General features: G+C 36.9%; 1 protein-coding gene and 1 non-coding gene across 2 annotated transcripts in view; one reads left to right on the forward strand and one right to left on the reverse strand.

The window, feature by feature from the left end:
• The window catches only part of LOC120852613 (ankyrin repeat domain-containing protein 31-like), a 134,101-nt gene that overhangs the window by 23,526 nt on the left and 83,545 nt on the right, over window positions 1-27,030 (forward strand). The window contains 6 exon segments of the mRNA XM_040225947.1: window positions 2,570-2,580; window positions 2,751-2,807; window positions 4,886-4,929; window positions 8,717-9,247; window positions 12,066-12,334; window positions 14,812-14,912. Of these exon segments, the coding sequence (XP_040081881.1) occupies window positions 2,570-2,580; window positions 2,751-2,807; window positions 4,886-4,929; window positions 8,717-9,247; window positions 12,066-12,334; window positions 14,812-14,912 (1,013 nt within the window).
• LOC120853783 lies at window positions 5,610-5,752 on the reverse strand. Its single transcript, XR_005718840.1, has one exon. It is a non-coding gene; the product is annotated as a small nucleolar RNA SNORA31 (small nucleolar RNA).

Genomic DNA, 27,030 nt, shown 5'->3' on the forward strand with positions numbered 1-27,030 from the left:
GAAAAAAACAAGCATGGCCTGTGGACCCCCGGGAGTCCCTGAGACTTCCCAGAGGGCCTGTGAGGTCAAAACTATTTTCATAATAATGCCAACACATTATCTGCTTATGTCATGGTATTGACATTTGTCCTTAACAGTGCTAAAGCAAATGGTGGATAAAATGATAGAGCCTTAGTAGGAACCAGGGCAGGGGCACCAGATAGTCCTAGTAGTCCTGTGTTTTTCCCAGCCATGCACTTGCAGTTAAAAAAGAAAGAAAGAAAGAAAACAAAAAAAGGCCAGTTTTACTTAGTGCATTTGATGAGGCAGAAAAGTTGTTAGTTTTATTAAATTTCTACCTTGAATATATATCTTTTTATACTTCTGTTTAAAGTGTGATAGTTAAGAGCACTTGTTTGAGTTACAAGATTTGTTAAAAAAAACCCAAAAAACATGGTTTACTTTTTTTAACTTGAAAGAATGACAAACTGGTTATTTACGCAAGTAAATGGCAGATATTTTCTTGAACTTTCTGGTAAGGTTGGTGGAAATATTTATGAAGGTGACCTTTTTGAAATTTTTATAATAAAATATATCAATATAGGGAAGATCTGCATAACTTAACACATGAGTATTTTCTGAAAGACCAATGCATGATATTACAACAGCATCCGCAGACAAGTGAAAGATCCGTTCAAAGTGCAAGACAGACCGATACAAAGGTTGGTTGGTTTTGTTTCAATTTTCACATTTCCAGTCACCTTTAAGGAAATGATTGCTTCTGGAGTCTTGGTATGTTATCTAAAAAGAATATGCACAATTATCCTAAAAGGCTACTGAAGTACTCCTTCCTTTTCCAACTGCATGTCTGTGTGAGGCCAGACTTTTGTAATATACTTCAAATTAAAAAATATATGGCAAAAGATTGAATGTGTTGTAGCAGTTCAGATGGCAGCTGTCTTCCATTAAGCTGAATATTAAAGAGATTTTTTAAAATGTGAAACTTTCTCACTAACTTTTTTTCATTTTGGAAAATACAATAATTTTAATAAAATATTAATTTATTAGATTATTATTTCTAAGTTAATGATTATTAAAATTTTTTTTCTCCATCTTAATTATTAACATGTAAATACAAGTAAATATAAGCCACATAAATAAAAACTCCTTGAGTTCATCACCAATTCTTAAGATTATAAAGGAGTCCAAGGGCCAAAAGTTTGAGAATCACCCTTTTACTGACTATATCAGCAATGTAAGTTCATCTTCAGAACTGGAAAAAGAAAAGACTGATACAACATCTATAATCTCACTGCCTGGAGAGAACCATTGTTAATATTTTGAAACATTTTATTTCAGGCTTTCTATATATTTTTGTTTTGTTTGTATTTTCAACCAAGTTGAGATTCGTCTGCAGATAGTTTTGTTTCCTGTTTGTTTTTCTTTCTTTCTTTCTTTGGCCTCACCATGCAGCTTGCGGAGTCATAGTTCTCAAACCAGATATCAAGCCCCTGCCCCCTGCAGTGGAAGCCTGGATTCCTGATCACTGGGCCATCAGGGAATTCCTCTTGTTTTAAAGTTTTTAAGTAGTAGTTTATCATAATTACTATTTCACATGTTTAATATTTTTTAAAAACATGCATTAATGACCTCATATTATTTCATTGTATAACTTATTATACTATAATTCATATAATCATTTTTCTCTTATTGGACATGTGTGTTGTTTGCAGTCTTATATAAATAACTATGTCTAATATAAATAAGTTTTTTAATAACTTAGGTGAAAGTTTGCTCTAATTTCAAAATTCTCTTTTATAATTAAGGAAAAAAAATCCTGGTGTTGATTCAGACTATGATTTTATTTTAGATCAGCTTGTACTCATATTTTAGAAAAAAATTGGCATTTTTTCTGTTTACCTCGTGAAATTATTCTGTATGAGCAGTTTCATTTTCAAGATAGCTTATATTGATTGCTTCTATTTTTTAGGCAGGAGAGAATGTTCAATTTATTATTCTTGCTTAGGATTCCAGTAGCTATGCCTGGTGCATGAAAACTGTTCTTAAAACAATTGGAACAAGCAGTTTGTTTTTTTTTTTTTTTTTAAGGAGGATATCTTGATTGCATTTGTATAGTAAATTAGGTTGAGAAAAAAATAGTTTACTGATTGCTTTTCTTCAATCAACTTTTAATTATCCCAGGGTAGATGATCAAAATTGTAGATTAAGCATGACCTTTATTTTGCTTGTAATCTCTTCCCTTCAGCATTTCCTACCCTTTTTCTCTTGCTGTGAAATACTAGTAAGGTGAATAATGTCTGAGAATTTTCTCATTACTGATTTTCACTTACATCTTAAACTATAATGACAAACTTTAAGTGTATTTGAGGATTTAAATAGCCATGCTACATGAATTAGGACAAATTTTTCTCTCTCACCCCACCCCTGTATTTGGTAGACAATCATCTCAAAGGTACTTTCAGATCTAAGTGTACTTTAGCTTGTTTACACTACTGAAGTTCATTCCTTAATATTCTGGCTCTCTCTAGTTTTGAAGCCATTTGAAATTTACATGTTAATAAACTGGTAGTAATTGTAAAAGTTTAACTAGAATGATGGAGCAAAGACAAAGCCTATTTGAAATTCCTTTAAAAAGAAATTTAAATTTATCTGAATGAGAAATAGTAGAGTTTTTTTCTACTTAAAATTTTGTATTTATTTATTAATTGATTGATTTTTTTTTTTCCTGGTGTTTAGAAAAAGTCATCCAGTGTTCACGGTATCATTTCCCCAGGCTGAACTTTCACTGAACCACCGAAGTAGTCTAGGTACGCTCTTATGGGTAGAGTCATATAAAATGAATTTGTCTTTGCCTAAAAATAGAAGTCTTAGTTAGGTATGGATTTATTTACAGCTAGGCTGGTCTACTGTAATTGCTGCCATACACTTTCACATATGAAATCAGTGTTGCTGTTGACCTTGGATCGTGCTGCTTGAAGCTGCTCATGTGAGAAGCAGCTCAGGTGCAGTCAGTACTTGCTCCTCCATATGTCTGCCCTTTTACTTGCAACTCAGGGGCTCAAATTTAAAAACAGTCTTTGTTTTCTCTGTTCATAGCAGGCCATTTGCTTGATTTCAGCTGTATTAGAGGATGGCTGTCTTTCTCTTTGGAGTATCTCCTAAACATGTTGTATGACAGTGTAGTAAATATTCTTAGTGATCATTGAAACCTTGTATTATAAGAAAAGGTACAAGGACATAATAGTTGAAATTGAAAAGTTAAGTTTTAAAAGTTCTTCCCTCTCTTGTTTTGTTGCCACTATAACAATAGAATTACCACTTAAGCCCAGCACCAAACTCTCAACTAGGTACCCCAAGTGCCTGGATTTTGGTCTGTAATATTATTTATTCATTACTTTAACAAATATGTATTGAGCCTGCTGAGTGCCGAGCGGATGGATGCTGCTGCTGCTACTGCTGCTAAGTCGCTTCAGTCGTGTCTGACTCTGTGCGACCCCATAGAGGGCAGCCCACCAGACTTCCCCACCCCTGGGATTCTCCAGGCAAGAACACTGGAGTGGGTTGCCATTTCCTTCTCCAATGTATGAAAGTGAAAAGTGAAAGTGAAGTCGCTCAGTCGTGCCCGTCTCTTAGCGACCCCGTGGACTACAGCCCACCAGGCTCCTCTGTCCATGGATTTTCCAGGCAAGAGTACTGGAGTGGGGTGCCATTGCCTTCTTCAGTATGGATGCTATGGGTGTACAAATGCCAGGTAAACCAGGGATCCTAAAAGGATAGCTGATCTGGAGCTTGAAGATAGGATGGATCTGAACCATCTTACCCTTGGTGGAAAACAAAAATGTTTTCAAGGGTGACTGGGGCCAGTGCTAAAAGGATAAAGAGCTAGATCACTTGTGTTCCCACTGTCCAACCTGTGGCAAATTAGTTGAGGAAAGAAACGAACAATGATTTTGTTTTATGGAAATAAGTTTGTGAAAAAAACCATGAGTTCATGTACTCAAAAAATGTTAGCAGTGTAGTCTATCTCTCTCTCAATATATATAAAAACTATAGCAAAATGTGTAAAAAATTTTAATGACTTTAAGAAGTAAAGATTTTTAGTACATATACATTTAGGACATTTCCTGATTCATTTTGGCCCTTACACGAATATTCTTTTTATGCTTAACGACATTAATTCATTTAAATTCTATTACACATAATGGAGAAGATGATGACACTGAGAAAGCAGATATGATTTTTCCTCATGTAGTTGCAGATACTGAGAAGGACTCAGCCAGAGTAGAGAGGTTTTTGTTTTTTTGTTGTTTTTAGTAATTTTATTTATTTCTGTTTCTGGCTGCCCTAGGTCTTTGGTGCTGCGCATGGGCTTTCTGTGGTTGCTTGGGGGCTACTTGTTGCCGTGCTTGGGCTTCTCCTTGCAGTGGCTTCTCTTTTATTGAGGATCGTGGCCTCCAGGCCTTGCAGGCTTCAGTAGCTGTGGCATACGGGCTCAGTAGTGGCGGCACGGGGGCTTAGTTGCTCCACTGCACACGGGCTCTTCCCGAACCAGGGATCAAACCCGTACTCATGCATGGGCAGGCAGTCTTTATCACTGAGCCACCAGGGAAGCCAGAGAGGTTGGGTTTTAATTCGACTAATTCCAAATAATTACCATTTTACCTTGCTTCATGGGAAATATTTCTTAAGGAATGGAAGAATTTCACAACTTTATTGCTAACATGATGCTTTTAATAAATTGGTATAACATTTATAAAATATTAGATAATCTCATGCATGTCTGAGGAAATCATTTCAAGTTATGTGATTAAAAAATTCTGAGTGAGACAGTATGTTTTATTGCTTTAAGAAAACTGGAATGAAAACATATAATGTTATCTTCTAGGACCTGAGGCTGAAAATCCTGAAGTGCTGACATACCCAGAAAAGGTTTGTCTGTATAATGGAAATTAGCTTTTCAGATCTTGGGTTTAGATTTTTTAAAATTATATTAATAAGTATCAAGCCCATTTAAGTTTTCCCCTAAAAGCAGAAATATGACTAGACCATTTTAATAGAATTGTGTAACAACCCATTTCAGTGTACTTGTTTTTTTTTAAGGGGAATCATTTCCCAATATTTTTCATGAAAACTCATATAAATCCTTCTTTGGAATAGGGCAGGCTTTTACCGTTCACAAGGTTTTTTGTGAATTGCAAAAATTTTTATTCCCTACATTCCCCATTCCATCTGGGCTGCCTCAGACAGAAAGTATGAAGACACTTTTCTTACATCTGTAGTGGAAACCCATTTCAGTATTTATTCTTGTCTCTAATTAAATAGAATTTTCTTGATCTGTGCTTCTTTTCTGGCATTCTGAGTCTTTTATTCATTATCTAGAGGAGGAGAATATAATATCAGATTAATTGCTGAGGTAATGTAGCAAAAATGCATTCTGTTGCTTTGTCTATTACCCTGAAAAGAATGTGTCTTAACAACCCATTTCAGTGTTTTTTTAAAGGGGAATAATTTTCCAATACTTTCCTTATAAACTCTTATAAATCCTTCTTTGGAATAAAGCAGGCTTTTACTGTTCACAAGGTTTTTTGTGAATTGCAAATATTTTTTCCCTCTGCATTTCCCCATTCAATCTGGGCTGCCAAAGACAGACAGAAAGCATGAGGATACTTTTCTTACGTCTATTACCCTCTTTCTGTTGATACTTCCTATTGGATACTGCTTTCTCATCTTCCAGTTGCTAATTGATAAACATGTACTGAGTGCTTGTTTTGGCTTTGCTTTCTGCTTGGTCCTATGGGAAATCAGAGGACAATAAGATTGGCTCCATCCATAACAGACTCCAACAGCCAAGGACCTCCCCAGGCCAACCCTATCATAGCTGTACCTTACTTCATCTCAGGTATACCTTAGCATTCCCACCTCTATGCCTTTGTTCAAGTCAGGAGCCAGAAAGCAAGAGAAGGCATAACATTTGGAACTACATAGGTTGCATTCCAAGGGAAGTATGTCATTTACATGTGTGATATATGGAAAGTGATACTCACTTCATAGAATTACAATGAGGGCTGTGAGCAACGATAGCTCATGGTGTTTGGTACTAGTTGGTGCTTAAGAAATGTGTGTTTCTCTTTTTTATTCCTTCACAAATCATTAATTTCTGGCTTAAGTACCATCTTGTTGGATCTGTCTCTGATGACTTTAGTGATCTTGACCAAAGTAACTGCTCCCTTTTTATCTAGCATTCATTATTTACTATGTCAGTATTTACCTATCACTTGCCTCCTATGACATTAATATATTTGAGAAAAATGATTTTTTGAGCAAAGAAGTTTAGAGAGCACTGTATGCCAAACTCTCCTCAGAGATTGGTAACGTGTGTTCTGAAAAGTCTTGAGGTAAAGAAACCTATTTAACCAGTTTTAGGCTATCTTGAAAACTCTTCACTGCCTCCTCTTTTTTCTGCTCCAGAAAACTTATTCTTGTAACACTAGGGCTATGGTTTACATTATTAATTTGAGTAATTTGAGTTAGTACAGTTTTTGATGTTGTCTATAGTTTATTTAATATCATGTGTTAATGCCTTCAATTTTAATTTAGGAGTTAAGTTCCTTTAGGGCAGAGTTCAATTCAATATATATGTAAGTTTTATTTGATTTAGGGCCTTGAGTTTAGTAGATATAAGGTTTTCAGATAGGAAGGAAAGCTTGAACATGTTTAAATAATGGGTAGGGTCCAGTTCTGCAGTTCCTTCTAAATTTCTTTTATCTTTTGGAGCAACTTATAGGTTGAGTAGCTAACAAGTATATCTTCTTAAGCTCTGCATGCTATGTACAGAGAATACAAATGGTGGCAGGTGGAAAAGGAGGAGAGGGAGAATAAAATGTTCTTCACTTCTCTTATTCAAATCAAATCAGAGTATTAGAGGACTTACAAATTACAGTGCAGTGGTGTGTCAGTGAAGGTGGACTTGATTTTTAGAAACAGGCAAAAGTCACTGAAACCCATTCCATTATTTAAGGTTATGCAAATTAACAATCTGAAATGTTGAAAAATAGCTTAGTGCCCTTAAGCTATTGAAACTGATTTTCTTGAATGGCTTATAAATGATTTTAAAAGCACTTTCAAAAGAAGTCTAATAATATTTTGATCACTGGAAATACTTTGAGAACAAATCTGTTCTCAAAATAGTTTTGTAGTTTTGTGCTTTTTGTCTAAAATAACCACAGGTCAGAACCACTGATTTATAGCAGAGCTTATAATATTTACATAGATCTGTGTTTCCATTTCTCCTTTTATCCCCACTGACCTCCTGTCCTTTGGCCTTTTTACTTCACATTTACATATTCGTACAGAGGTGAGGAACAAAAAGAAGGTGAAACTACACCAATTTTGTTCCTGGTTAATAATTTTAATAAAATTCAATAGGGATTTTTAGCAAGGGAGAATTTTTCAACCATTAAGTGCAGTGAAGTTTTTAGGTTATCTGTTAGTTTAACTATCCATGTTATCTCTGCCTCTTCCCTTAGCCCAGATAATTTATTTTTATTTTTTAATTTTACTTTACCATACTATATTGGTTTTGCCATACATCAACATGAATCCACCACGGGTGTACATGTGATCCAAATCCTGAAACCCCTCCCACCTCCCTCCCCATACCATCACTCTGGGTCATCCCAATGCACCAGCCCCAGGCATCCTGTATCCTGCATCGAACCTAGACTGACAATTCATTTCTTATATGATATTATACATGTTTCAATGCCATTCTCCCAAATCATCCCACCCTCTCCCTCTCCCACAGAGTCCAAAAGACTGTTCTATACATCTGTGTCCTTTTGCTGTCTCGCATACAGGGTTATCGTTACCATCTTTCTAAATTCCATATATATGTGTTTGTATACTGTACTGGTGTTTTTCTTTCTGGCTTACTTCACTCTGTATAATAGGCTCCAGTTTCATCCACCTCATTAGAACTGATTCAAATGTATTCTTTTTGGTGGCTGAGTAATACTCCATTGTGTATATGTACCACAGTTTTCTTATCCATTCATCTGCTGATGGGCATCTAGGTTGCTTCCATGTCCTGGCTATTATAAACAGTGCTGCGATGAACATTGGGGTACACGTGTCTCTTTCAATTCTGGTTTCCTCGGTGTGTATGCCCAGCAGAGGGATTGCTGGGTCATAAGGCATTTCTATTTCCAGTTTTTTAAGGAATCTCCACACTGTTCTCCATAGTGGCTGTACTAGTTTGCATTCCCACCAACAGCGTTTTAAGAGGGTACCCTTTTCTCCACATCCTCTCCAGCATTTATTGCTTGTAGACTTTTGGATCACAGCCATTCTGACTGGTGTGAAATGGTACCTCATTGTGGTTTTGATTTGCATTTCTCTGATAATGAGTGATGTTGGGCATTTTTTCGTGTGTTTGTAGCCCAGATAATTTAAACTTAAATGAATAGATAATTTTCATCTGTAATTATGGTCCAGCCAGTTTTACCCTTGATCCACTATTAAGTGTTTAACCATGGGTTCACTGTCACTAGTAATTTGGTATAAGAAAGTAATAAAGAATATTTATATTTATGGAAGGCAGGAAAGTTGATAAAGCTCTTTAGTGGAACTTGGCAAAACTAGAAAACGATAACATTTTCATTTTAAACACTTTTTTGGTATATGTACTAATAATGTAACTTCTATTTGGAATATATAGGAACTTAGTAGAGACAGAGACTCTCCTGAAATAAGCCTTCTCTCAAATACTTCTGTTAAAGAATTTGATACATTTGCTGTAAAGGAGAAGTCATTAATAGAGCCAGAGAAGGAGCCTAGTAAGGAAGGCGCATTGACCATGACTTTGGAAGAAAACAAAGATGAAGAAAGCTCTCCTGAAACTTTTGTGTCTGCCTTAGAAAGGATACTCACATCACCAGAAATCAGCCAGGAGGAAAGACTGTTTAGAATAATGAATGATTTTGAACCTAGAGAGCTGGCGAACCCATTGAGCAACTCTTCAAGCTCCATATCAATACCTTTGACATGTCACAGAGATTTTCTAGAAGACCCAAAGGATGATGCATTGCCAGGTGAGGTATCAACAGCCTTAAACACATTGTCAGAGGCCAAGGTGGAAGCCATCTGTCACAGGAAACAGGGAGGCATCAGGCTCAGTGCTGGAAATGAATGTTCAGGAGTGGAGCCCAGTATGTCTCAGACTGATGAAGACGGTACACAGATAGCAGAGGTGGATTTTGAGACTCTTTGTTCTACTCCAGCGTTTGAACAAGATTCCAAGTTAGCTGAGCTGCAGGACAGGGATCTTCCAGTGCAGCAAATAAGTGTAAGTATGAACCGACAGTTTTACCTTTTATAGTGACGAGTCTTCATTACCCATACACTTTATTTTAAATTCAAACCTTTTACCTAAACAACAACACTCAGAAGATACTTTTGACTTTGAAGCATATAGTGATCCTTTTGAAAGTTCCCAGGGTAGAGTTTTCAAGGAGTTGAAAGTTAAAATAGTCAAGTTTCTCCTCTGAAAACCTGAGAAGATATATCATTATCACATTGCTTATATAGACGAAAGAAAAAATTCTTTCTCAGACTGTTTCTCTGTTAGCTCAGAAAATCACTATGTCTACCTGAGTGCAAAGTAGAGGTAAGATATCCCATGTTAATTTCTAGTTGGACATAAATGCAATTGGTCTTCCAGGAGAGGGAAATGTAGCTGGTCTGCCTGGCTTCAGTACAGCTTTGCTTTTCGTGGCTGAGGATACTGTCCGGTGACACAGTTTGGTTTAGAGTTCCTGGACTTTTGTGCTGGGAGACCCTCTAGTGCCTATCACTTAACCAACTTACCTACTTTTCATGTTGGCAATTTTTTCCTGATTATAATAGTAATACAGCCTCATTATTAAAAAAAAAACTTCAAACATTACAGTAAGAGGAAGTCTCCAACAATTCCCTTACCAGAGATAATTGTTAACCATTTGCTGTATGTCTCCATTTTTTCTATGCACAGTCTCTGTAAGTTTATTTTATATAAATGGGATTATATTATACATAATGCTTTGTAGGGCTTCCCTGGTGGCTCAGAGGTTAAAGTGTCTGCCTGCAATGTGGGAGACCTGAGTTCAATCCCTGGGTCGGGAAGATTCCCCTGGAGAAGGAAATGGCAATCCGCTCCAGTATTCTTGCCTGGAGAATCCCATGGACAGAGGAGCCTGGTGAGCTACAGTCCATGGGGTCTCAAAGAGTCAGACACGACTGAGCGACTTCACTTCACAATGCTTTGTAACTTATTTTTAAATTTTAATAATACATCTTGGTTATCTTTCTATGTGAATGAACGTAGCACTGCTTGTTGTTGTTTAGTCACTAAGTCGTGTCAGACTCTTTGTGACCCCATGGACTGTGTAGCCTTCCAGGCTCCTCTGGCCAAGGGATTTTCCAAGCAAGAATACTGGAGTGGGTTGCCATTTCCGTCTCCAGGTAGCACTACTTAAATCTTATTATTTGTTGAGTGGTATTCCACTGTGTGGACATATATATATTATGTGTATAAAATAATACATATAATTTATTTAACCAGTTCAGTAGGTCATTTGGATTTTTTTCTTTTTTCCTTCTGGCTCTTACCAAAATGCTCTTTTGAACATTTCTTGAAAGGTTTAAATAACATGATGCTAAGCTCATGTTAGTCACATAACATACATGCCTAGAATAACACTACATGCAATTCTGATCAAAAAATTTCAATACAGACATTTTTTAATGATATTTTTAAAAATCCAGAAAAAGAGAAACTAATCATGGGGATAGGACATGAGGATTAAATTAAACATTCCAAGATTCTCATCTAAAAAGAGGTGGTATTAGTAAAGTGTAGGAAATTATGACTGATATTGATAGAGTAAGCTTTAACTTCAGTTCAGTTCAGTTGCTCAGTCATGTCCAACTCTTTGCGACCCCATGAATTGCCAGGCCTCCCTGTCCATCACCAACTCCCAGAGTTCACTCAGACTCACGTCCATCGAGTCGATGATGCCATCCAGCCATCTCATCCTCTGTTGTCGGAAATTATGACTGATATTGATAGAGTAAGCTTTAAGCTTTAACTTAGGCAGTCTTAAAAAAAAGTCTACATAAAAGTAGAAAGGAGATTGATTTAGAACAGATCAAATTAAATACTCTTTTACTTAGCTGTAATGAAAATATGAAATTTGTTACCTTGTGAAGCTTCACATGCTGGGTATATAAATAAGCTCAAGAAAGGTTTACATGATATGTATAAAAACATGTATCCCCGTGAAAGTTAAATCCATAATGGATTATTAAGGGGACATTAGAGCCATTCATGATATACTGGCTAACCTTTTAAATCAGTGTAATGGAAGTTATATTCTAATACTATCTTGTCCCACAAATACCACTTACCGTTGCTGTCAAATAGCAAAATTCTAGACTGTATAGAACATTGATCTGGCCTGGCATGATATTTCTGCTGTTTTTATGTGCCAATAATCATTTTGTACTACTCATTTCCTATAAAATGAAAGCACCCAGAGTGACCTTAGGTTTGACCTTGAGTTTTGTGGGTTTTTTTGAGATTTTTGTTTTTTTGATGTGGATCATTTTTTAAAAGTCTTTATTGAATTTGCTACAATATTGTTTCTGTTTTATGTTTTGTTTTTTTTGACCTTGAGACATGTGAAATCTTAGCTCCCCAACCAGGGATCAAACATACACCCGATGAATTGGAAGGCAGTTTTAACCACTGGACTGCCAGGGAATTCCCTACCTTTGAGTTTTAAGGATGAATATTACTTATGTAATACAAGTAATATATTTTTGTGTTAAGCTTTTAAATCTATGTTGTCATTTATTATATTAATATGAAATTTTCATTCTGTTCACATATGTCATGGATTTTTATATTTTCCTCTTATGAGGCATTTTTGTGTGATCAAAGGACAAAATAAAACTTAATTTCTTCGAATTTTATTTTATTTTTTTGAATTGTTGTAATCATTTTTATATGTATTTACATCTTATTACAGAGTCTAGAAGATCCAAATCCAATTGAATTACAAATTTTGGTTCATCAAAATGTCACTTCTTGTGATCCAATAAATAATAAGAGAAACTCATATCTGGAAAATAACTCTGACCAGGACCCTCCACATGTGTTAAGGAGATCATCCAGACTAAAAGTAGTCAGAGAGGTAAAGCCCACAGATGACATGTATAAGATGCCAGAGAAAATTTTACCCAAAATACTTGGCTGTGAGGATCAAACAAATAATAGCTCTTCAACTGAGAATTTCAGGTATGCTATAGACTTATGCTTGGGACATCAGAGTAAGTTTACAGTTCAGTTCAGTTCAGTCGCTCAGTCATGTCTGACTCTTTGTGACCCCATGGACTGCAGCATGCCAGGCCTCCCTGTCCATCACCAACTCCTGGAGTTTACTCAAATTCAGTGTCCATTGAGTCAGTGATGCCATCCAGTCATCTCATCCTCTTTTGTCCCCTTATTCTCTTGTCTTCAGTCTTTCCAAGCATCAGGGTGTTTTCCAATGAGTCAGCTCTTTGCATCAGGTGGCAAAAGAATTGGAGTTTCAGCTTCAACATCAGTCCTTCCAGTGAACACCCAAGACTGATCTCCTTTAGGATGGACTGGTTGGATCTCCTTGCAGTCCAAGGGACTCTCAAGAGTCTTCTCCAACACCACAGTTCAAAAGCATCAATTCTTAGGTGCTCAGCTTTCTTTATAGTCTAACTCTCATATCCATACATGACTATGGGAAAAACCATAGCTTTGACTAGACGGACCTTTGTTGGCAAAGTAATGTCTCTGCTTTTTTACAGTTATGTCTAAGTAAAGAACTTTATTTTTCAGTGTTGTTACATTTATTTTGCAATTTAAAAAAACCCAGAAAACACCTTTACTTTCTCTTTTGAGGCTAAAGTAATGGGAAATTGTATTTTAGCTTAATGCTAATTTTCTTTCTTTGTTTAAAATCCATCACCACACACAGTTACAAATTTTTTGGGGGGGGTGCTGAGAACTTTTAAGGTTTACTCTCTTAGCAGCTTTTCAAACATGTAATATGGTATTATTCACTATAGCCACCATGCTATACATTACTACCTTTTGACCACCTTTACTCATTTCACTTACCCACCCTGTCTCTAACCTACAGAACCAGTCTGTTCTCTGTATCTATTAGTTTGTTTGTTTTTTTAGATTCCACATATAAGTGAGGTCATACATTGTTTGTCTTTCTCTGTCTGGCTTACTTCTTTTAGCATAATGCCCTCAAGGCCCATTTGTGTTGTCACAGATGGCAGGATTTTCTTCTTTTCTATGGTTGAATACTTTTCCATTGTGTGTGTGTGACATTTTCTTTATCCATTCATCCATGGATACTTAGGTTACTTCCATGTCTTGACTGTTATAAATAAAGCTGTAGGGAAAATGGGACTGCAGATATTATTTTGAGATAGTGATTTTGTTTCCTTTGAGTAGATACCCAGTAGTGGAATTGCTGGATCATATGGTAGTCCTGTTTTTAATTTTTTGAGGAATCGCTATGCTGTTTTCTATGGTGGTTGCACTAATTTACATTCCCAGCAACAGTGCGTGAAGGCTCCGTTTTCTCTGCACCCTCTCCAGCATTTATTATTTGTAGACTGTTTGATAATGACCATTCTGACTGGTATGGGGTGATATCTTACTGTGGTTTTAATCTACATTTCCCTGATGACTAGTGATACTGAGCACCTTTTCATGTACCATTTGGATGGTGGGCCATTGGGATGCTTTCTTTGGAAATGTCTCATTAGCTCCTCACATTTTTTAATCAGATTTATTTTCTGTTTTGTTGTTGAGTTGTATGAGATTTATATGTTTTGGATACTAACTCCTTTTCAGATATATGATTTGCAAATATTTTCTCCCTTTGATAGTTGTTTTTTTTTTTTTTTCATTTTGTTGATAGTTTCATTGTCTATACAGAAACTTTTTAGTTTGATGTAGTTTCACTTGTTTATTTTTGCTTTTGGTGTGAAATCCAAGAAATCATTTCCATGACTGATGTCAAGGTGCTTACTTACATTTCTTCCTAGGAGTTTTATGGTTTCATGTCTTGTGTTTAAGTCTTAACTCCATTTTGAGTTGATTTTTGTATGTGGTTTAAGATTGTTGTCCAGTTTTTTTTCTTTTACATATGACTGTCCAGTTTTCTTAACACCATTTATTGTAGAGACTATCCTTTCCCCATGGTATATTCTTGGCTCCTTTGTCATAGATTAATTGACCATATATGAGTAGGTTTATTTTGGAGTTCTCTATTGTGTTTCATATCTATATGTCTGTTCTTATCTCAGTTTTTTAAAGTTTTTGATCAGTGCCATACTACATGGCAAGTCCTTTCTCTCTTGCAGAGAGCCTGCCTCTTTTCCCCTAGAAGTTGGAAATAGAGTAGATAGTGGCATGCCTAGGTGGGGAGTGAAGGACAAGAGACTCAAAATACTCACACTTGTGACTGACTGTCCCTAAAGGAGAGATACCATAGATGACAAAAAGACAAGCCTAGAAACCATAGTAACTGGCACATATGTCACTGAATTATCTGCAGCTTACTCAGGAGCAATCTCCTTGTATAAAACTGCCATCATGCATGACAACAGCCTAGTAAAATACCTTTGAGTTTTAAAAAATATTAGTCAAAAATTTGGTATGATTCTCTGTGAATGTTTGTAGAAAACACATAGTAATTTTAAAAACGTTTGATTTTCAAGAATGCAGAATCCTGCTTTAAAGATTGAAGGTAAAGGGAAGACTGTTCCTTCACCCAGGCTCAAGAATGGAGAACAGATCAAGAAAAACAGAAAACCTGCAGGTGAGGCCTGTTTTCTTTATTTCTTTAATAAGTAACTTATGGAAACAGAATTCTGGTACTAAAAAGGATTTAGAGATTATTATGTCTCAACTTCCTCATTTTACTGATGAGGAAGTTCAGAAAGGATTTTCCCCAGAACTGTGCAGCTCATCAGCAGTATAACTAGGACTTGATCCTTAACTTCTACCTCATAAGCTTCCCTGGTGGCTCAGTCAGTATCCTAACTTCTACCTCATAGGCTCATGTATTTTCTAAACTTGTACTTTTAAGACAGAAATTTCAGAATCCTTTTTGGATTCAGATATCTGACCCCTTTGTGGTGTGGCTAGCCAACATAGGCTTTGGGAAATTAAACCCAGAAGAATAAGTAGAGGAAAGAAGGCAAACGTATTATGTTTGTAGATGTTATTTCTTTGTTCCTATATGTAAAACCTCAAAAATGAACTTAAAACTGTCAGAAATAATAAGAACCTAGAAAGACGGGTTACAAAAAATAGATGGTGAGACAGTTGGTAGAATTGAGATATGGATTGTAGATTAAGGAATAATATTTTATCAGTGTTGAATTTTCTTAATCATTATGTAAGGTAGTGTCCTTGTTTTTAGAGAATATATTCTTAAATATTAGTGAGTAAAGGAGCATGGTATATACAAATTATTATTTCTGTGTATATATATGTCTGTGTGCATGTATATATAAAGAGAGAGATAGAATGATTTAAGTGGTGGCAAAATGTTAACAATAGGTGGAGCCTTTGTTTTATTTTTACAACTGTTTTATAAATCTGAAATTATTTCCAGCTAAAAAGCTTTAAAAAAATGTAATCTTTTGTTTTGTAATAAAATAAAAGATGACAAATATCTTTCATATTTATTTACACATTTTCAAAATACAAAAGAAGAACCCATTTACAATAGTTACAAAAGTGAGAAAATACCTACTTATGTGCTGCTGCTGCTGTTAAGTCACTTCAGTCATGTCTGACGCTGTGCGACCCCATAGATGGCAGCCCACCAGGCTCCCCTGTCCCTGGAATTTTCCAGGCAAGAACACTGGAGTGGGTTGCCATTTCCTTCTCCAATGTATGAAAGTGAAAAGTGAAAGTGAAGTCGGTCAGTCATGTCCAACCCTTAGCGCCCCATGGACTGCAGCCCACGAGGCTCCTCTGTCCATGGGATTTTCCAGGCAAGAGTACTGGAGTGGGTTGCCATTGTGCCATGCCTTCATGAAGACAGTGTAAAAATTATGCTGAAGAATATAAAAAAGATGAATAAATGGAAAGAAGAACTGTATTCTTGACAATAAAGATTCAATATTGTAAGAAACTTCTTAAATTATTCTGTAAATGCATGGCAGTGCAGTCAGAAACAGCTTTCGTGTATTTGTTATTTTTTTTTTTTTTGCTTTATAGGACTGGAGGCTAGCTTGAGAATAATATAAAATTTCAGTTGGAAAAGTAAATATAAAAACTAGCCAAGAAAATTCTGAAAAAAAATAAAAGCAAAGGAAAAATAGAGAGGAACAAACCAGCTCTACATAATATGAAAGCAATTAGAAAAGCAATAACAATTAAAATAATTTGATACTGGCACAAGAATCGACAGATAAATCAATGAAGCAGAATAATGTGTTTAGATGTAGAAGCCAGATACAATGGGAATATGGGGTCAGGTCTGTGATAAATATGGCATCTAAAATTGGTGGCTGAGAGAACTAAGCAATAAGTGAAAAACAGAAAACTGGATCCCTATATTATTCCTTATACCAAATTTAATTCCTATTTGGCCAAAAAGTTAAAAAAAAATGCCCTAGAAGAAAAGACAAGTGAACCTTTTTCCAATCTTGGAAAAACCTTTGTGTAGAACAACTCAAACCCAGAAGCCAAGAGGGAAAAGAATGATAAAATTGACTACATTCATTTAAAAAAAATTGTATGGAAAAATATTAAAGAAAATCAGTCATCAAACACAGAAGAAATATTAATAACAATGACAAGGAGTTAATTATAATTGTATGCAAAAACCTCTTACAGTTAACTATAAAGAACATAGGTAAGGGATATGAACAAGAAGTTCACAGAAAAAAATACATAAATACTTGAAAAGATTAGCATCTCATTCACATTTAATGAAATGCAAATTAAGAGGTGTAATTTTCACCTAAGAGAATGCCAGTAAGCATTTGAGAATTCTCAGTGACAGGAATGTAGCAAAATATGTTTCTGATAATAGTGTATGTTCAGTCTTTTGACAGGGTGGTTTCCTTATACTCATCAGAATTTTAAATCACAGTTCTTTTGAATCAGCAATTCTACTTACAGGGATTCTATGGCTATGTTTACTCAAATACGTAGGTATATTTTATAAGGATGTTCATTGCGGCATTGTTTACTATAATAGAATGACTTAGAAACAACCTAAATTGAATAGTTAACAAACTACAATATAACCAATTAAATAATATTCAGTCATTTATGAAATCAGAAGACTATAAATATGTGGATAAGGAAAAAAAGCTATTTTTTTTTTCATGTAATAAGAGTGACTCAAATTTCTTGTTGGAAACAATGCAAGCATCAGTTTTAAAGTACTAAAAAAATTTCTATACCTAGAATTCTATAACTAGAACCTAGAATTCCATACCCAACATAATATCTTTCAGAAATGAAGGTGAAATAGTTTTAGACACACAAAAGCTGAAAGGACTCATCATCAGCAGACCCGTATTATAGGAAATTTTAAAGGACATTCTTCAGGCAGTAGAAAGATGACACTCAATGGAAATCTACATTTACACCTTGAAGATCTTTGGACTTGTTAACTATATGTATAAAAATTATTCCATCAAACTGTGGAAAATTCTTAAAGAGATGGGGATACCAGAACACCTTGCCTGTCTCCTGAGAAACCTGTGTGCAGGTCAAGAGGCAGTAGTTAGAACTGGAACAACAGACTCTTTCAAAATCGGGAAAGGAGTACGTCAAGGCTGTATATTGTCACCCTGCTTATTTAACTTCTGTGCAGAGTACATCATGTGGAATGAGGCACAAGCTGAAATCAAGATTACAGGGAGAAATATCAATAACCTCAGATATGCAGATGATACCACCCTTATGGCAGAAAGTGAAGAGGAACTAAAAAGCCTCTTGATGAAAGTGAAACAGGAAAGAGAAAAGGCTGGCTTAAAACTCAACATTCAGAAAACTAAGATCATGGTATCCAGGCCCATCACTTCATGGCAAATAGATGGGGAAACAATGGAAACAGTGACAGACTTTCTTTTTTTGAGCTCAAAAGTCACTGCAGATGGTGACTGCAGCCATGAAATTAAAAGACACTCCTTGGAAGAAAAGCTGTGACCAACCTAGATAGCATATTAAAAAGCAGAGAGATTACTTTGCCAACAAAGGTCTGTCTAGTCAAGGCAATGTTTTTTCCAGCAGTCATGTATGGATGTGAGAATTGGGCTATAAAGAAAGCAGAGCACCAAAGAATTGATTCTTTTTAACTGTGGTGTTTGTGAAGACTCTTGAGAATCCCTTGGACTGCAAGGAGATCCAACCAGTCCATCCTAAAGGAAATCAGTCCTAAGTATTCATTGGAAGGACTGATGCTGAAGCTGAAACTCCAATACTTTGGCCACCTGATGCGACGAACTGACTCACTGGAAAAGACCGTGATGCTGGGAAAGATTGAAGGTGGGAGGAGAAGGGGATGACAGAGGATGAAATGGTTGGATGACATCACTGACTCAATGGACATGAGTTTGCGCAAGCTCTAGGAGTTGGTGATGGACAGAGAAGCCTGGTGTGCTGCAGTCCGTGGGGTTGCAGAGTCGGACGTGACTGAGCAACTAAACTGATGGATAAAAATGCAGATTTTTTTCTTATTAATCAATTTTAAAGAATAATTCACTATTTAAACAAAAATAACAATTGGTTATGAAATTTTAAATGTACATAAAAGTAAAATGCCTGGCAATAATAACATAAAAAGACTTTTAGGGGAGAAATGGAAGTATACCACTGTAAAATTTATGTAAGGAGATATCATTTGGAGGTAGACTGTGATAAGTTGATGAAGGAAATGGCAACCCACTCCAGTATTCTTGCCTGGAGAATCATGGACAGAGGAGAGCCTGGTGGGCTACAGTCCATGGCGTCACAGAGAATCGGACACAACTAAGTGACTTTCCCTTACTCACTCACTCATGATAAATTGAAGATGCACTATAAACCCTGAAGAAAAACATTTTAACAAATAACTAATCACAATTAAAAGTCAACACAGATGATACAATGGATTAACAAAAATATTCATTTTTAATCCAAAAGGAGGTAGAAGAGGGAAAAGAAAATAAAGAACAGATGAGAAAAACTGAAAAAAAATAATAAGATGATACTCTCAAACCCAACCATACGTTAACAATCACACTGAATATAAATGATTAAGACACTCTCAGTTAAAAAGCAGAGTTGTTATATTGGGTAAAAAAGCAAGACTAAACTATATGCTTACTTTTAGAAACATATTTGAAATATAAATGCATAAATAGGTTAAAATGAAAAGAATAGAGGGAAAATATACTTTGCTAGCATCAGTTGTATTAGTTTCCTATGGTGATAACAATTTACAACAAAGTTTGTGACTTAACACAAATTCATTCTCTTACAGTCCTGAAGTCAGAAGTCCAAATGAGTGCTGGGAGTTAAAACCAAGGTCTCAGCAGGGCTGGTTCCTTCTCTATGCTCAGCGAAAAGTGTGTTCCTTTCCCTTCCAGCTGCTGGAGGCTATGGCATTCCTTTGCTACTGGCTGTTGCTGCTGTTGCTGCTGGCTACATCTGTCCAATCTGTGCTTCTCTTGTCACTTTGCCTTCCCCTCTTTTAATCTTTTTGCTTTCCTCTGTGTTTAATTTTAATACAAAATTTAAAGGTTATACTCCATTTGCAGTTATTACAAAATACTGGCTATATTCCCCATATTGTACAGCATATCCTTGTAACCTGTCATACACCCAATAGTTTGTACTTCCCACTCCCCTACTCCTATATTGCTCCTCCCCACCCCACTGATAACTAGTTTGTTCTCTGTATCTGTGAGTCTTTTTGTTATAGTCATTAGTTTTTTGTGTTTTTTAGATTTCACATAAGGATACCATGCAGTACTTATCTTTCTCTTTCTGAATTATTTCACTTAGCATAATGGTCTCCAAGTCCATCCATATTCCTGCAAATGGTAAAATTTAGTTCCTTTTAATGGCTGAGTTCCCAGTAGCTCAGGGGTAAAGAATCCACCTGCAATGTAGGAGAAGTTGGTTTGATCCCTGGGTCCAGAAGATCTCCTGGAGAAGGAAATGGTAACCTACTTCAGTGTTCTTGCCTGGGAAATCCCATGGACAGAGAAGCCTGGTGGGCTACACTCCATGGGGTTGCAGAGAGTCTCATACAACTGAGCAACTAAACAGCAACAATGGCTGAGTAATATTCCATTGTATATGCATACCACATGTCCTTTATCCATTCATCTGTTGATGGACACTTAGGTGGCTCCCATATCTTGGCAATTATAAATAATGCTACTATGATCATTGGGGTACATGTATCTTTTTAAATATTGTTGTTTTTTTCGTATGTATACCCAGGATTGGAGTTACTGGGTCATGTGGTAGTTCTATTTTTATTTTTTTGAGAAACCTCGATACTCTTTTGCACAGTGGCCACACCAATTTACATTCCCACCAACCCTTTGCACAGTGGCCACACCAATTTACATTCCCACCAACCCTTTCATCTTTAAAGAATTCTTGTGATTGTGTAGATACCCAGATAATCCATGGTAAGATTCTCTTCCCTAGATCCTTAATCACATCTGCAAAGTCTCTTTTGCTATCTGTAAGAGAACATTCTCAGGGTTTGGGGGATTAAGATATGAAGGAAGCTGTAAACAAAACAACAGATTGGGAGGAAATATTTGCAAATGATGTGACCAACAAGGGATTAGTCTCCAGAATTTACAAATAGTTCATGTGGCATAGTATCATCAAAACAAACAAAACAATCAAAAAATGGGCTGAAGAACTAAATAGACATTTCTCCAAAGAAGGCATACAGATGGCCAAGAGGCACATGAAAAAATGTTCAGCATCACTAATTATTAAGAGAAATGCAAATCAAAACTACAGTGAGATATCATTTCACACCAGTCAAAATGGCTATCTTCAAAAAATCTACAAACAATAAGTGCTAGAGGGAGTGTGGAGAGAAGGGAACCCTCCAACACTATTGGTGGAAATGCAAATTGGTATAGCCACTATGGCAGAAAGTGAAGAAGAACTAAAGAGCCTCTTGATGAAAGTGAAAGAGAAGAGTGAAAAAGTTGACTTAAAACACAACATTCAGAAAACTAAGATCATGGCATCCAGTCCCATCACTTCATGGCAAATAGATGGGGAAACAGTTGAAACAGTGACAGACTTTATTTTGGGGACCTCCAAAATCACTGCAGCCATGGAATTAAAAGATGCTCCTTGGAAGAAAAGCGATGACTAACCTAGACAGCATATTAAAAAGCAGAGACATTACTTTGCCGATGAAGGTTCGTCTAGTCAAAGCTATGGTTTTTCCAGTGGTCAGGTATGGATGTAAGAGTTGGACTATAAAGAAAGCTGAGCACCGAAGAATTGATACTTTTTAACTGGGGTGTTTGTGAAGACTCTTGAGAGTCCCTTGGACTTCAAGGAGATCCAACCAGTCCATCCTAAAGGAAATCAGTCCTGAGTATTCATTGGAAGGACTGATGTTGAAACTGAAACTCCAATACTTTGGCCACCTGATGTGAAGAACTGACTCACTGGAAAAGACTGTGATTCTGGGAAAGATTGAAGGCAGGAGGAGAAGGGGATGACAGAGGATGAGATGGTTGGATGACATCACTGACTCAATGGACATGAGTTTGTGCAAGCTCCAGGAGTTGGTGATGGACAGGGAAGCCTGGCGTGCTGCAGTCCATGAGGTTGCAAAGAGTTGGACATGACTGAGTGACCAAACTGAACTGAACTATGGAGAACAGTATGGAGGTTGCTTTCAAAACTAAAAACAGAGCTACCATATGACCCTACAATCCTGCTCCTGGACACACATTGGGAGAAAAACATGGTCTGAAAGGATTCATGCACCCCAGTGTTCACTGCAGCACTGTTTACAATAGCTAAGACATGGAAACAACTTAATACTCATCAACAAAGGAATGGATAAGGACGATGTGGTACATATATACAACGGAATATTACTTAACCATTAAAACAAATGAAATAATGCCATTTGCAGCAACATGGATAGACCTAGAAATTGTCATCCTGAGTGAAGAAAGTCAGAGAAAGAGAAATATTGTATGATATCTCATATATGGAATCTAAAAAAGAAATGATAAAAATGAACTCATTTACAAAACAGAAACAGACTCACAGAGAACAAACTTAAAGTTACCAGGGGAAAGAGTAGGGGGATGGGGTAGTTAGGGAGTTTGGGATGGAACTGTACACATTACTATATTTAAAATGGATAACCAACAAGGTCCTACTGTATAGCACAGGGAACTTTGCTAAACATACCAACCTAAATGGGAAAAGAATTTGAAAAAGAATAGATACATGTTTATATAAAATAAAATATTACAACTCTCAAAAAAAAGATATGAACATCTTTGGAGGACCATTATTTATCTTACCACACAAATTAGAAGATGACTGAAGTCACTATATACTGTTATATAGAACAGCATATATTATGAACTATATACATTTTATAATACATCATTAGTACCAGACAGAGTAAGCAGGGGTTACTTCCCCGTGTGTGTGTGTGTGTGTGTGTGTGTGTGAGTCACTCTGCTGCTGCTAAGTTGCTTTAGTCGTGTCCAACTCTGTGCAACCCCAGAGACGGCAGCCCACCAGGCTCTCCCGTCCCTGGGATTCTCCAGGCAAGAATACTGGAGTGGGTTGCCATTTCCTTCTCCAATGCATGAGAGTGAAAAGTGAAAGTGAAGTCAGTCGTGTCCAACTCTCTGCGACCCCATGGACTGCAGCCTACCAGGCTCCTCTGTCCATGGGATTTTCCAGGCAAGAGTGCTGGAATGGGTTGCCATTCTCTTTTCCAGGGGATCTTCCTGAGCCAGGGATCAAACCCTGATCTCCTGCATCACAGGTAGAGTTTTTACCATTTGAGCTACAGGGAGAACTCTTCCCCAAGAGTACGTAATAATTCTAAATAATTTTTCTCTCTTTTTTTCTTCCAGTTTTGTTGAGATATAATTGACATACAGCTTGGTATAAATTTAAGGTGTACAACGTAATGATTTGACATTGTTACCACAGTAAGTTTAGTGGACATTCATCATCTTATATAGGTACAAAATTAAAGAAATAGAAAAAATTTTTTTCCTTGTGTTGAGAAGTCTTAGGATTTACTCTTAACCACTTTCACACATAATATGCAGCAATGTTAATTATATTTATCATATTGTACATTATATTCCTAGTACTTATTTATAACAGGGAGTTTGTACCTTTTGACTTCCTTGATGCAACTCCTCCAGCCCCTTCCCCTAACTCCGAATAACCACAAATGTGGTCTCTTTTCTCATGAGTTTGTTTATTTGCTTGTTTATTTTTGAAGTGTAATGACCTCAACTTTGCATTGGCTTCATAGTGATTCAGTGTTTCTATACTTTTAAAATTGATCATTATGATAAGTCTAGATACCATCTTTTACCATACAAAGATATTACATATTACTGTATTCTCACACTGTACAGTTATACCTGCTGCTGCTAAGTCGCCTCAGTCGTGTCTGACTCTGTGCGACCCCAGAGACGGCAGCCCACCAGGCTCCTCCGTCCCTGGGATTCTCCAGGCAAGAACGCTGGAGTGGGTTGCCATTTCCTTTTCCAATGCATGACAGTGAAAAGTGAAAATGAAGTCACTCAGTCGCGTCTGACTCCCAGCGACCCCATGGACTGTAGCCCACCAGGTTCCTCCGTCCATGTGATTTCCCAGGCAAGAGTACTGGAGTGGGGTGCTGTTGCCTTCTCCAACTCTTATACCTGGGCCTCCTTTATTTTGCAGCTGGAGTTTTGTACCTCTTAGGATCCCTTACCTGTTTCTCTCATCCCCTCACTCCCTCCACTCTGGCAACCACCTGTTGGTTTTCTGAATCTGTGACTCTGTTTCTGTTTTGTTACATTTGTTCATTTGTTTTGTTTTTTAGATTCCATATATAAGGGAAATTGTACAGTGTTTGTCTTTCTCTGTCTGACTTATTTCACTTAATACCCTTTATGTCCACCCATGCTATTGCATATGGGAAGATTTCACTCTTTTTATGGCTGAGTAATATTCCATTTTTGCCTTTTCATATTGTTCATGGGGTTCTCAAGGCAAGAATGCTGAAGTGGTTTGTCATTCCCTTCTCCAATGGACCATGTTTTGTCAGAACTCTCCCCCATGACCTTTCCATCTTGGGTGGCCCTACATGACATAGCTCATAGTTTCATTGAGGTACACAAGACTGTGACCCATGTGATCATAAAAAGCAGAGACATCACTTTGCTGACAAAGGTCTGTATGATCAAAGCTATGGTTTTTCCAGTAGTCATATGTGGATATGAGAGTTGGATCATAAAGAAGAATGAGTGCTGAAGAATTGATGCTTTTGAACTGTGGTGTTGGAGAAGACTCTTGAGAGTCCCTTGGACAGCAAGGAGATCAAACCAGTCAGTCCTAAAGGAAATCAACCCTGAATATTCATCAGAGGGACTGATGCTGAAGCTGAAGCTCCAATACTTTGGCCACCTGATGTGAGGAACTGTCTCATTGGAAAAGACCCTGAGCCTGGGAAAGATTGAGGGCAGGAGGAGAAGGAGGCGACAGAGGATGAGATGGTTGGATGGCATCATTGACTCAGTGGACATGAATTTGAGCAAACTGTGGGAGATAGAGAAGGACAGGGAAGCCTGGTGTGTTGCAGTCCATGGGGTCACAAAGAGTAGGACATGATTGAGCAGCAAACAACAGCAATATTCCATCATATACATATGTCACATCTTTATCCATTCATCTATTAATGGACAGTTAGGTTGCTTCTATATCTCTTAAAATGCTGCAGTGAACATAAAGGTGCATACATCTTCTCTAGTTAGTGTTTTCACAGAGGATCTGAATAGACGTTATTCCAGAGAAGACATATAGATGGCCACAGACATGTGAAAAGGTGTTCCACGTCACAAATCATCAGGGAGGTGCAAGTCAAAACTGCAATGAGATATCCTCTCACCCCTGTTAAAATGGCTGTTATCAAAAAGACAGTAAATGACAAGTGTTAGGGAGGTTGTTGAGAAAAGGAAACACTGCACTGTTGTTGGGAAATGTAAATTGGTACAGTCACTATGGAAAACAGTATGGAGATTTCTCAAAAAGTTACAGCTATAGTATCATCCAGCAATTCCACTCCTGGTTATCTATCTGAAGTAAACAGTTATTCTGTTAGTAACAGAGTTTCAAAATACATGAAGCAGAAACTGATAAAAGTGCAAGAAGAAATAGACAAATCCACAATTATAGTCAGTGATTTTAATGCCAGTCTTCAGTGATCATTAACTCATTATAATGACCCAAGTGGACAGTAAGGATAGAGGGCATTCAGACAACGCTGTCAGACAGCTTGGTCTGTTTAACATCTGTGTAACTTTCCACTCAAGGTCAGAAGATAACACATTCTTTTCAAGTGCACTCAGAATATTTATCAAGATAGTTTATATGCTGAACCATAGAAGAAGTATCAATAAATATAAAAGGATTAAATCATAAAATGTTTTTTATGACTGCAAATAGAATTAACAAGATCAGTAACAGAAAGATCTCTATAAAATCTTGAGATATTTGGAAAGTAAGTAGCACACTTTAAAATAACCCATGGGTCAAAGAAATTTAAAGGAAATTTGAGAATATGTTTAACTAAAATAGAGTGAAAATACAACGTAGCACACACAAAAAAGTCACTGCAGGAAGGCACTGTCTGAAAGCCAGGAAGAGGTCTCAGCAGAAGCAGAATTTTGTAGAACCTTAATTGTGGACTTTCAGCCTCTAGAACTATGAGAAAATAAGTTTCTGTTGTTTAAGCCACCCAGTTTGTAGTACTCAGTTATGTTAGCCTTAGTCAACTAATCCTAATAGTAATAGCTGATTTCATGAAGATGTCACGAAAAGGGTGATGGGGGACTTGTAGTACTAAATGCCTGTGTTAGAAAGAGCCCTCTCAAATCAGTGATACCAGCTTCTAACTTAAGGAACTAGAGAAAAAAGAGTGAGTGAAATCCAGAGTAAACAGAGGAAAGGAAATAGTAAAGGAGAAAACTATGGTAAAGCAAAAATCAATGAAATTGAAAACAGAATAAGGAAAATCAATAAAACTAATCTTGGAGAAGATCAGTAAAATTGATAAACCTCTCTCAAACTGACCAGGAAAAAAAAGAGAAGCACAGATTACCAACGTCAGAAGTAAGAGGTGACATCATGACCTAGTCTACAGATATGCAAAAGGATGATAAGGGAATATTATGAACAACTTTTTGCCAGTGCATTAGATGAAATGGACAAATTCCTTGACAGACATAAGTATTAGAAAGCAGTGGGCAACCTGAGTAATAACAAATCTACCAAGTAAATTGCATCTTTATTTCAAAACTTCCCCACCAAAAAGCAAATCAAACAGCAACAAACCAAAAAAACTTCTAGGCCAAGATGCATCCTGTTCAGTCACTCAGTCGTGTCCGACTCTTTGCAACCCCAAGAATCGCAGCACACCAGGCCTCCCTGTCCATTACCATCTCCCAGAGTTCACTCAAAATCATGTCCATCGAGTTGGTGATGCCATCCAGCCATTTCATCCTCTCTCGTCCGCTTTTCCTTCTGCCCCCAATCCCTCCCAGCATCAGTCTTTTCCGATGAGTCAACTCTTTGCATGAGGTGGCGAAGTACTGGAGTTTTCAGCTTTAGCATCATTCCTTCCAAAGAACACCCAGGGCTGATCTCCTTTAGAATGGACTGGTTGGATCTCCTTGCAG

This window comes from Oryx dammah, unplaced genomic scaffold, assembly GCF_014754425.2.
Source record: "Oryx dammah isolate SB20612 unplaced genomic scaffold, SCBI_Odam_1.1 HiC_scaffold_26, whole genome shotgun sequence".
Classification (NCBI taxonomy): domain Eukaryota; kingdom Metazoa; phylum Chordata; class Mammalia; order Artiodactyla; family Bovidae; genus Oryx; species Oryx dammah.